Raw genomic sequence first — 12,884 nt, forward strand, 5'->3', positions numbered from 1 at the left:
TCTGGTTTTGGTATCAGGGTGATGGTGGCCTCATAGAATGAATTTGGGAGTGTTCCTTCCTCTGCAATTTTTTGGAAGAGTTTGAGAAGGATGGGTGTTAGCTCTTCTCTAAATGTTTGATAGAATTCACCTGTGAAGCCATCTGGTCCTGGGCTTTTGTTTGTTGGCAGATTTTTAGTCACGGTTTCAATTTCATTCCTTGTGATTGGTCTGTTCATATTTTCTATTCTTCCTGGCTCAGTCTTGGAAGGTTATACCTTTCTAAGAATTTGTCCATTTGTTCTAGGTTGTCCATTTTATCGGCCTAGAGTTGCTTGTAGTAGTCTCTTAGGATGCTTTGTATTTCTGTGGTGTCTGTTGTAATTTCTCCTTTTTCACTTCTAATTTCATTGATTTGAGTCCTCTCCCTCCTTTTCTTGATGAGTCTGGCTAATGCTTTATCAACTTTTTTATCTTCTCAAAGAACAAGCTTTTAGTTTTATTGATCTTTGCTATTGTTTTCTTTGTTTCTATTTCATTTATTTCTGCTCTGATCTTTATGATTTCTTTCCTTCTGTTAACTTTGGGTTTTGTTTGTTCTTTCTCTAGTTCCTTTAGGTGTAAGGTTAGATTGTTTATTTGAGATTTTTCTTGTTTCTTGAGGTAGGCTTTTATAGCTATAAACTTCCCTCTTAGAACTGCTTTTGCTGCATTCCATAGGTTTTGGATCGTCGTGTTTTCATTGTCATTTGTCTCTAGGTATTTTTTGATTTCCTCTTTGATTTCTTCAGTGATCTCTTGGTTATTTAGTAACATATTGTTTAGCTTTCATGTGTTTGTGTGTTCCACGTTTTTTTCCCCTGTAATTGATTTCTAATCTCATAGCATTGTGGTCAGAAAAGATGCTTGATATGATTTCAATTTTCTTAAATTTACTGAGGCTTGATTTGTGACCCAAGATGTGATCTATCCTGGAGAATGTTCCATGCGCACTTGAGAAGAAAGTGTAATCTGCTGTTTTTGGATGGAATGTCCTATAAATATCAATTAAATCTATCTGGTCTATTGTATCATTGAAAGCTTCTGTTTCCTTATTTATTTTCATTTTGGATGATCTGTCCATTGGTGTAAGTGAGGTGTTAAAGTCCCCCACTATTAGTGTGTTACTGCCGATTTCCTCTTTTAGAGCTGTTAGCAGTTGTCTTATGTACTGAGGTGCTCCTATGTTGGGTGCATATATATTTATAATTGTTATATCTTCTTCTTGGATTGATCCCTTGATCATTATGTAGTGTCTTTCCTTGTCTCTTGTAACATTCTTAATTTTAAAATCTATTTTATCTGATATGAGTATTGCTACTCCAGCTTTCTTTTGATTTCCATTTGCACGGAATATCTTTTTCCATCCCCTCTCTTTCAGTCTGTATGTGTCCCTAGGTCTGAAGTGGGTCTCTTGTAGACAGCATATGTATGGGTTATGTTTTTGTATCTATTCAGCAAGCCTGTGTCTTTTGGTTGGAGCATTTAATCCATTCACGTTTAAGGTAATTATCGATATGTATGAACGTTCCTATGACCATTTTCTTAATTGTTTTGGGTCTGTTTTTGTAGGTCCTTTTCTTCTCTTGTGTTTCCCACTTAGAGAAGTTCCTTTAGCATTCGTTGTAGAGCTGGTTTGGTGGTGCTGAATTCTCTTAGCTTTTGCTTGTCTGTAAAGCTTTTGATTTCTCCATCGAATCTGAATGAGATCCTTGCTGGGTAGAGCAATCTTGGTTGTAGGTTCTTCCCTTTTATCACTTTAAGTATACCATGCCACTCCCTTCTTGCTTGTAGAGTTTCTGCTGAAAAATCAGCTGTTAACCTTATGGGGATTCCCTTGTATGTTTTTTGTCATTTTTCCCTTGCTGCTTTCAATAATTTTTCTTTGTCTTTAATTTTTGCCAATTTGATTACTATGTGTCTCGGCATATTTCTCCTTGGATTTATCCTGTATGGGACTCGCTGTGCTTCCTGGACTTGGGTGGCTATTTCCTTTCCCATGTTAGGGAAGTTTTCGACTATAATCTCTTCAAATATTTTCTCTGGTCCTTTCTCTCTCTCTTCTCCTTCTGCGACCCCTATAATGCGAATGTTGTTGCATTTAATGTTGTCCCAGAGGTCTCTTAGGCTGTCTTCATTTCTTTTCATTCTTTTTTCTTTATTCTGTTCTGCAACAGTGAATTCCACCATTCTGTCTTCCAGGTCACTTATCCGTTCTTCTGCCTCAGTTATTCTGCTATTGATTCCTTCTAGTATATTTTTCATTTCAGTTATTGTATTGTTCATCTCTGTTTGTTTGTTCTTTAATTCTTTCAGGTCTTTGTTAAACATTTCTTGTGTCTTCTCAATCTTTGCCTCCATTCTTTTTCCGAGGTCCTGGATCATCTTCACTATCATTATTCTGAGTTCTTTTTCTGGAAGGTTGTCTATCTCCACTCCATTTAGTTGTTTTTCTGGGTTTTTATCTTGTTCCTTCATCTGGTACATAGCCCTCTGCCTTTTCATCTTGTCTATCTTTCTGTGAATGTGGTTTTTGTTCCACAAGCTGCAGGATTGTAGTTCTTCTTGCTTCTGCTGTCTGCCCTCTGGTCCGGCCCACAGTCCCCAGGACTGTCGTGGCTTCAACTGCTGGGGCCCCTCCAGAGCCGGCAGCCTTAGTGAGGCCACCCTCCCCTTGGGCTCCGGGCACTTCAGTGACGGTGGAGGGAAGAGACCCCGAGCCAGGAGTTCCAGCTCTGTGGAAATGCGGGCTCCATTCTGGGCCTCTTCCTGTCCTTTAAAACAAAGGACATACCTGGTTCCCCCACAACAAAAGTAAAATGCACTAATTGTAGAGAGTTTGAAAAATGCAGAAGAGCATGAAGAAAGGAATCTCGCCACCCAGAGGTAATCAGAGGCTTAGGAAAATTCACTGTGTATCCCTGGCTCCTAGCACATGGTCACCAGAGAGCTTGATTGGCTGTTTTGGTATAATCTGCTGTGTCCTATTTTCTCCGTTTCCTATTTCCTTTTTTTTTTTTTCTGCGGGGGAGGTGGGTATTGATTTGCAGCAGCTCTTTATATAAGATGATCACTAACTCTATGTCGAGCACATTGCAAAATAACTTCTTCCCAGTCTTTTTTCTTTCGAGCTTGCTTGTGGGATCTTTTGTTTATTCATTCATTCGTCTGTTACCTTAATATTTGTTAAAGTATTTGTTGAATTTGTTACGACTGGTTAAATGAACAGAAACACAAATACACACGCACTTCTCTCTCAAACCATCCTGTCTCACACACATATGCAGGAACACACACGTCTGGAATATAAGCACATGTACATTTGTACATGCACACGCATGTATATTCATCCAGGCTTCAGGAGCACATATCAATGCACATCCGTGTGTGTATGGATAAAACTGGTGTAGGGCTGTGTTTTTCAAACCGCAGACTTCCACCCACTCATGGTTGTGACCAGCATTTAAGAAGTGAAGTGAGGGGCTTCCCCGGTGGTGCAGTGGTTGAGAGTCCGCCTGCCGATGCAGGGTACATGGGTTCGTGCCCTGGTCCGGGAGGATCCCACATGCCACAGAGCGGCTAGGCCCGTGAGCCATGGCCGCTGAGTCTGAGGGTCCAGAGCCTGTGCTCTGCAACGGGAGAGGCCACAACAGTGAGAGGCCCGCGTACCGCCAAAAAAAAGAAGTGAAGTGAGGACGCATGCAGTGCAGGGGCCACGTGGGGTGGGCACTGGTCCATGCCGTTTTGCATTTGTGGGTTCCGTGTGGCCGTGGACCAGTCACACTCTCAAGCTGTGACCAGATTTTTGGAGCCCAGATGTTACAACAAAGGGAATGCCCCTGAGTCTCCCTGAGGACTCCCAGAAAGGTGGACTCTGGGCAGGTCCTCCCGAGGTCCCCCAGCCCCTCCCTTTTGGGGGCCCCAGCACATGTCACCTGCCCAGGAGTTGTAGTCCAGCCTGAGGCTGGTGGAAGGGCCCCCCCTTCTTTTCACCGAGGGCCTCTCCCCCGAACTGTGGGTTGTCTGCTGACTAGGGGGAGGGCCCTTTTGCGATTGCAGGATGTTGGAGCAAAGAGGGGTTTGGAAAGGCAGCCCTCAAAACCGAGGGGCCCAAAGTTAAGGCAGTGGTCACCGGTGGCCACCAGCGGTCACCCCTCTCCTGGTCCCCGCGCAGACCATGCCCCATGGCTCCCACTGTGGAGGAAGGGGTGGCAGAGAGGTGGCAAAGGGGGCTGAGCAGGAGAAGGGCCGGGGGTCCCGACAGGTGAACGGAGGGGGCTGGCTGAGCCACAGGTCTGCTCTGAGAGCTGTCTGTCCACGACTAAAATGGAATGAAAGCCAATCCATCCATTGATTTAAATCAATTAACAGATTTTATTAAAATTAAAAACGATAAAAGCCCAGCCCATATCGGGTCTGGTCCCATGTGGCTGGTGGGACCCTGTGGAGAGGGCCCAGCTGGGGCTGCAGGTACAGTGGCAGCGGGGGCTGCCTGAGCGCCCTCCTCAACCCCCGGCCGCCAGGGCACCTTTTTCTGCTCCCTCTGAGTCCCCCATCTGGGACCCATGGCCATTTGAAATGTTTTTTCTTTACAGTTCACCCTTTCACAGTGCAAAATTCAATACTTTCCAGTACGTTCACAGAGCTGTGCACCCACCAATACAATCAATTTTATTTTATATTTATGTCATTTAAAAAATTGTATATTATTTTATTTTTTAAATTTATTTTTTATTGAAGTATAGCTGATTTTCAATGTTGTTAATTTCTGCTGTACACCAAATGACTCAGTTATACACATATATATATTCTTTTTCGTATTCTTTTCCATTATGGTTTATCACAGGATATTGAATATAGTTCCCTGTGCTATACAGTAGGACCTTGTTGTTTATCCATCCTGTATATACTAGTTTGCATCTGCTAATCCCAAACTCCCAATCCAACCCTCCCCCTCTCCACCTCCCCCTTGGCAACTACAAGTCTGTTCTCTATGTCCAACACAGTCAATTTTAGAACACTGCATCCCCCAAAAAGTGAAGCCCCGTCCCCATCAGCAGTCACCCCCAGCCCCTCCCCCAGCCCCTGACAACCAGGAACCCACTCTCTGTGTCTGCAGATCTGCCTGTTCTGGACGTTTCCCATCAATGGAATCACACACTGTGTGTCCTTCTGTGTCTGGCTTCTCTCACTGAGCATCGTGTTCTCAGGGTCCATCCATGTAGTAGTGAGCGTCGAGGCTTCCCCCCTTTACGTGGTTGCGTGATGCTCCCATGTGTGGAGGGACATGTTTGTTTATCCATCATCTGTTGACAGGCCATTAAACTTGGGAGCTCTGACCCAGAAGGCTGATCTCTGCGGGGCAGGGCCGGGGTGGGTGGGTGGCCGCATGCCCCAGGCTCCAGCTTCTGACACCACCCCCCTCTCCCGCCCTCTCCAGTGCCCAAGGCCCAGTCGGACAAGTGTGTTCCTGACCGAGACCCGCGCTGGGAGGTGCTGGAGGTCACCAAGAAGGCGGTGGCCAGTCCCTGCATCGTCTCCGTGGCCAGTCCCTGCATCGTCTCCCTGGCCAAACCCAAAGTGCGGAGGGACCTGAGCGAGGGCTACAACCCCTACCGCGTCTCTCCAGCCTCCCTGGTGGCTCGTGCATCCCCTCGCCTGCACGAGCTTGCCACCCCCAAGAGTGTCACCAAAAAAGCATGAGCAGCCCAGGCCTGGCCCCTCAGCCCGTTCCCAGTAAACACCCAAGTGCAGCCTGACCCTGTGTGTGGCTCTGAGCGCTTTGGCCTGGAGCCAGGAGGACAGCGGGGGCCTGGAGGAGACAGTAATAATAATGTTTATGTTTGCATCCAACCTGCAATCCTGCAGTCCCTTTTCCCCAGTCACGTTCCCCTGGCGTCTCCAGCCCCTCGGGTGGCAGACTCCACGCTCTCCCACATCAGAATTTTCCCTCTGAACCACTTCTGTTCCAACTTGCTTATCCAGCCGCATCCTGGGCGTCCACAGCACCTCAAACTCAGTGACCTCCATAAGAAACCAGCCGATGCCTCTTGCGTGATTATGATCTTTGCAGTGACCCGACGGGGGGACTATCAGTGTCTCCCCTGTGCTGAGGTGGAGGCTGAGGGTCACAGAGTTTGTGAAAGACCCACAGGAGTTTCCCACAGTGGCTGGGACAACTCACCATGAACCGGGGGCTGAAAACCACACAGACTGGTTCTCTGACAGTCGTGAGGTCAGGAGTCCGGCTCGGGTCTCACGGGGCTAAATCCAGGTGTGGGCAGGGCTGGTCCTTCCGGAAGCTCCAGGGGAGCACCAGTTCCCGCCTTTTCCAGCTTCTAGGGGTGCTGCAGCCCTGGCTCGCGGCCCCTCCTGCATCCTCACAGCCAGCGGTGCAGCATCTCCCGTCTCTCTCTGCCTCTGACCCTCCTGCCTCCCTCTTATAAGGACCCTGGGATGACGCTGGACCCCTCGGGGAATCCAGGGTCCTCCCCATCTCAGGGGCCTTAACTTAATCCCACCCACAAAGTCCCCTCTGCCCTGTGAGGTGACACATCCGCAGGGCCCAGGAAGGATGAGGGTGTCTTTGGGGGCTCTTATTCTGCTGAGCACAGTGGGAGAGAGATCTTTTCTGTCTCTGCAACCCTAGAGAAAGTCTGGTTTATCTCTGGCTCCGGCTGGACCACTTGGGGTCTGATTGCTGGGTCCTGAGCGTGTGATGTGCTGACAGCCCCTCACACCTCTCAGAGCCCAGCAAGCATGAGGTCCAGAGCCACAATCTGAGACCCAGTTATTCCCAGACTCTGTGAGGACATTACTTCACTCAGTAACTTAAAGGACATTTATTGAGTATTTGTAGGTACAGACCTGGACAGAGGTTCAGAAGAAAAAGGTTAATGATGCAGTGACACACGCGGACGGGTGGATGGATGACCTCGCTTGCTCGAGCCTGTGGGCGCTGCCGAGTGAAGGCTTGTCGCGGGAGGGTGATGACAGTGCACGCTTGTCCAGTGATGACAGAATCCTCAGCTCTGTCCCCGTTGCTCTGGGGTACAACCGGCAGCTGGAGGCTGCTGTGATGGACACCAGGATCAGATCAACGCAGACTCACAGCCCCGATGATTCGGGAGTCCGTCCTGGAAGCAGGGTGTCCTGCATCCAGCAGGGTGGACTGAGGGGGCAGCTGAATACCAGCCCCAAAGATGTCCGGGCCCCAACCCCTGAAACCTGTGGACGTGGCACTTCGGATGGCACAGGGGCTCTGCAGACGAGGTCCAGGATTTTGAGATACGGAGGTTATCTTGGATTCCTTGGTGGGTCCAATATCGCCACACATCCTTCTAAGAGGGAGGCCGAGGAAATTGTGTGACACCAAAGCCACCTGCTGTGCTCCAGCTTGAAGAGGGATGAATGCAACCCTGAAAGGACCCACGGTCTCCTCTTGGGGCCTTGGGAGAGAGCGAGGCCCTGCTGACACCGAGATTTCTGTCGCCCAGATAATGAAGGTGTGTTGTTTTAGCTACTGGATTTGTGGTGATTTGCCTCAGCAGAAGGAGGAAACCAGTGCAGATTAGAAATCTTAGAGGTTCTGTCTTTAGACGCTTGGTGACTGCAGTGCTGGCCAACAGTGCACGTCCACCAGTGGGGGATGGTCAACATTAGGGACCTTGCAAGACAAAACAAAACAAAACAAAACTTTAAACCAGCTGAATGTCCAAAACGACGTGCTCGTTCTCTTGTCAAAGACCTCTTCGCATTTTAGCGTTCCTCTTCGAGCTGAGAAAAAAACCAACTTCATACCGCCTCTCCTGAAGAAATAAAATGTAACTTTACCTACACTTAAATCATTGTCTCATGATTTAATGAGTTGATAAAGAAGCGTGTATACTGCCTGTCACCAATGCGATCCATGGTCCGCTTTGTTGAGACGGAACAGACAGGAAAATCTATCCTTTTCCGGGTTTTACCAGCACTGAGGCAGGTAAACTAGCCACCGCTGCAATCAACATACACAAGTTTCATCTCCGCCCAAAACCCTGGGGCTGCTCTGTATTCAGGCTGTTCTCCCACCTGGGCCCTGGCAACCGCTCACTTGTTCTCTGTCCCTACAGGCTGGAGTTTCTAGGGCGCAGGTAAACGGGGCAGGTGTGCGGGCGGAGGAGACTCCGTGTGACCTTCTCACTCTGGGGTTTGATGCTGGTTCACAGCTCAGGGTCAGGATTTGCCCTGTGACCCACTCCGGGATCACACTGAGTTTGTCCCGTTTACATCTCCTGATAGGACCAGTATCCGGGCTTAGTTCTTCCTATTTATGTTACACTTTCAACTGCTGTTACTTCTTTTGTTTGTTTCTTAAATCTTTCAAAATACGACTCATGCTTTGTGTCAGAGGCTAGGTCCCCAGGAGACAGACTGCGAGACAGAGGCTGAGACAGGGAAATGAGTGGGGATGGCCCTTGTGGTCACCACCGTCCAGGCAGTGAAGGATGCAAAGTCTCCGTACATCCCATGGGGAGCTCTGGAGCTTCACCCCTGTCCCCTGTTGGCCACAGGTGCTGGGCCTGGACGCGGCAGCCTCTGCGACGAATAGGTGACATCTCTCTTCAGCCACCGATGTTCCCAGCAGCTGGGAAACTGCTTGTGTGTGTGTTTGGGGGGCGCATGGTGCCCACAGCACCCACTAGCCACCCCTGAACTGCTCAGCTTGGGGTGATGTGCTCTGGACATGGTCCCTCCAGGATCTCTTTTTCTAGGGGGAAAACTTGGAATAGAAAGATTAGTGGGTGAACCACAGCCCCACCGCTGCCCCGAGCTGCACGCTCCCACCACCCCTCACCTCCCCGAGCTCTCCCTCCGCTAGGCTAAGACGCTTAGCTGCTGGGGTGGCCCAGACCTCACCCCACGCGCCGTCGAAATGACAGAGAAGTGCCAGGAGCAAGGGACGTGGGGACGCTCTGCCCGGCCTACCTCCTGGATGGCGTGTCCTCCGTGCCTTCACCTTGGCTGTTCCTGCTGCCAGGAATGCCCTCTGCAGTCTCCCCTCTTCCTCTCTGACCTCTCCGCTGAACACACTGCTTTTTATTTTCTTAGTTTCATTTCTTGTACTCTTTTTTTTTTTAAAGCATGTCTCATTCAGACACAGCATTTTAAATTTATTTATTTATTTATTTGGCTGTGTTGGGTCTTCATTTCTGTGCGAGGGCTTTCTCTAGTTGCGGCGAGCGGGGGCCACTCTTCATCGCGGTGCGCTGGCCTCTCACTGTCGTGGCCTCTCTTGTTGCGGAGCACAGGCTCCAGACACGCAGGCTCAGTAGCTGTGGCTCACGGGCCCAGTTGCTCCGTGGCATGTGGGATCTTCCCAGATCAGGGCTCGAACCCGTGTCCCCTGCATCAGCAGGCAGATTCTCAACCACTGTGCCACCAGGGAAGCCCTCTTGTACTCTTTATTTGAAAATCATTCAGGTTTACAGAATAATTGCAAGAATAAGTATAGTAAAAAAAAACCCCAAACTGCGTACCTTTCCCCAGATTCAGCTATTAACAGTTTGCCCCCCTTGCTTGCTTGTTTGCTGTCTCTCCTTGTCCATATTTTATAGACAGAAAATATACTTTTCTGAAGTTCTTGAGAGTGAGCTGCATACATAGTGGCACTTTACCCCTGTCATCGTCCACTGGGGCGGCTCTAACAAAAAGGCCACGGACTGGGGGCTTATAAGTAACAGAAATGTATTTCTCACAGTTCTGGAGAGTGGAGTCTGAGATCGAGGTGCCGGCAGATTTGGGGTCTGGTGAGGATTGCTTCCTTGTTCTCGCTGTGTCTTCACAGAGCAAAAGGGGTGACGGAGGTCTCTGGGGTCTCTTCAACCAGGGCACTAATCCTATTCATGGGGGCTCCGCCCTCATGATCTAATCACCTCCCAAGGGCCCCACCTCCTAATACCGTCACATTGGGGATTATGTTTCCATATACAAATTTTTAGGGTACACAGATATTTAGTCTATAGTAGCCCCTAAATACTTCAGCGTGAATTTTCAAAGAAGAACATTCTTTTACATAACCAGAGAACAGCTACTGATTCCAGTAAACTTAATGTTGATGCAATGCATTTATTCCATCTGCATCTGAATTTCAGTTTTGTCAATTGACCTAATAATTTCCCTCTGCCCAGGGGCTTCCCTGCTGGTCCAGTGGTTAAGTCTCCATGCTCCCAATGCAGGGGGCCCAGGTTTGATCCCTGGTCGGGGAACTAAGATCCTGCATGCATGCCGCAACTAAGAGTCCGCATGCCACAACTAAGACCCGGCACAGGCTAAATAAATAAATAAAATAAATATTTTTAAAAAATTTCCCTCCGCCCTACTGGAGCCAGCCTAGCATCAGGCATTGTGTTTAGTTGTCACGTCTGGCAGATTTCCACAGATCAGCCTTTTATGGCACTAATATTTCTGAAGAATACTGTCCTTTTCTCCCCCTGTTAATAGAATGTTCCTTATTTTGGGTTTGTGTGAAGCTCCTCAGGTATAGACACAGGTTATGCATTCCTGGGCATAAGTGATCCTTTCTCTGGGCACCCATCTGCCCCTCACTTGTGGTGTTCATTTTTCTCACCTGGCTGAAATGTTGCCTCATTTATCCACTCTAATGATAGTCTGTGGGAAGAGACTTTCACTTTTTTATTTTTTAAATTTATTTTATTGAAGTATAGTTGATTTACAATGTTGTGCTTAATTTCTGCTGTACTGCAAAGTGATTTAGTTATACATATATATACACTCTTTTCATATTCTGTTTCATTATGGTTTATCACAGGATATTGAATATAGTTTCCTGTGCTATACAGTAGGACCTTGTTGTTTTCCGTTCTATGTATAATAGTTTGCATCTGCTAATCCCAAACTCCCAAACCACCCCTCCCCACCCTCCTCCCCCTTGGCAACCACAGGTCTGTTCTCTACATCTGTGAGTCTGTTTCTGTTTCGTAGAACATTTCGTATTCATTTGCATCATATTTTAGATTCCACATATAAGTGATATCATACAGTATTTGTCTTCCTCTGTCTGGCTTACTTCGCTTAGTGTGAAAATCTCTAGGTCCATCCTTGTTGCTGCAAATGGCATTATTTCATTCCTTTTTATGGCTGAGTAATATTCCATTATATATATATATACCACATCTTCTTTATCCATTCATCTGTCAATGGACATTTAGGTTGTTCCCATGTCTTAGCTGTTGTGAATAGTGCTGCTACGAACATTTGGGTGCATGTATCTTTTTGAATTACAGTTTTGTTCAGATACACACCTAGGAGTGGGATTGCTGGACCAAACGGCAACCCTATTTTTAGTTTTTAAGGAACCTCCATACTGTTTTCCATAGTGGCTGTACTAATTTTCATTCCCACTGACAGTGTAGGAGGGTTCCCTTTTCTCCACACTCTCTCCAGCATTTGTAATTTGTAGACGTTTTGATGATGGCCATTCTTACTGGTGTGAGGTGATACCTCATTGTAGTTTTGATTTGCATTTCTCTAATAATTAGCGATGTCGAGCATCTTTTCATGTGCCTGTTCACTGTCTGTATGTCTTCTTTGGAGAAATGTCTATTTAGGTCTTCTGCCCATTTTTTGATTGGGTTGTCTGTTTTTTTGTTGTTGACTTGTATGAGCTATTTGTATATTTTGGATATTAAGCCCTCGTCGGCTGCATCATTTGCAAATATTTTCTCCCAGTCTGTAGGTTGCCTTTTCATTTTGTTTATGGTTTCCTTTGCTGTACAAAAGCTTGTAAGTTTGCTTAGGTCCCATTTGTTTATTTTTGCTTTTATTTCTGTTGCCTTGGGAGACTGACCTAAGAAAACATCGGTAAGATTTACGTCAGAGAATGTATTGCCTCTGTTCTCTTTTAGGAGTTTTATGGTTTCATGTCTTATATTAAGTCTTTGAGCCATGTTGAGTTTATTTTTGTGTATGGTGTGAGGGAGTGTTCTAACTTCATTGATTTACATGAGGCTGTCCAACTTTCCCAACACCACTTGCTGAAGAGACTTTTTTCCGCTGTATATTCTTGCCTCTTTTGTCTAAGATTAATTGACAGTAGGTGTATGGGTGTATCTCTAGGCTCTGTATTCTGTTCCATTGATTCATGTCTGTTTTTGTGCCCACTACCATGCTGTTTTGATGACTGCAGCTTTGTTGTATGGGGAAGAGACTTTCAGAGAGGGATGAACGCATCCCTCTCTTCATCCGAATCGCCCTGCTCCCCTGCATTTCATGGCTATTTGATGATTCTTGTCAAAGAGTCTCCTCTGGTTGCCCCAGGCTGACTCAAGCCCTTTCCCTTGGTTCCTGCCACGTGTGATGATGACACAGAGCCCTACTGTCACCGCATCTGTTGGTGCATCTCCCTGCCTCACTGGAACTCTGGCTGTCCAGCGCCCAGTCGAGGGTGGCAGGGCCCACTGATTGACTGACTGATTGATTGAGCAAGGACCCTCTGTCACAAGGGCCTGAACTCTCAGTCTGGGTGATGTATGCCAAGGTGAGTGGGGGCCCACGACTCATGTAACGTGTGACTCGTGCAAAGAGCAGGGAAGGCCTTCTAACAGAGGTTCTCTCTCCTGGCTGGTAGGTTCTCGGAGCGCTGGCGTAATGCTTTTACATCAAGCATCGAATACGGTGCGTCTCACCTCCCCAGCACGCCGATGACACCGATATCAACAACAGCTTGGAAAGGACTGGGGCTCCTGAGTCCCCCCCCGCCCCATTGCACTCTTCCCGGTTTGTGCAAGCCAGAAACCTGGGGGGCCTGCTCTCTGCTTCTGCTCCAGCCACACCCTAGTCTCTGCTCAGGCCTCCTCACTGGCCCC

The 12,884-nt window shown here is 47.6% G+C and overlaps 1 protein-coding gene across 1 annotated transcript in view; it reads left to right on the plus strand.

Annotated features, from left to right (window-relative positions):
• The window catches only part of SPMAP2 (sperm microtubule associated protein 2), a gene marked incomplete at both ends in the record, with an annotated part of 31,532 nt that extends 25,811 nt beyond the window's left edge, over positions 1-5,721 (plus strand). The window contains one exon of the mRNA XM_081232672.1: positions 5,459-5,721. Coding sequence (XP_081088798.1) covers positions 5,459-5,721 — 263 coding nt within the window. The remainder of the gene's footprint in view (positions 1-5,458) is intronic.
• Positions 5,722-12,884: the final 7,163 nt, after the last annotated feature.

The sequence above is a fragment of the Mesoplodon bidens genome (genome assembly GCF_964165515.1).
Source record: "Mesoplodon bidens genome assembly, chromosome: 4".
In the NCBI taxonomy this organism is placed as follows: Eukaryota; Metazoa; Chordata; class Mammalia; order Artiodactyla; family Ziphiidae; genus Mesoplodon; species Mesoplodon bidens.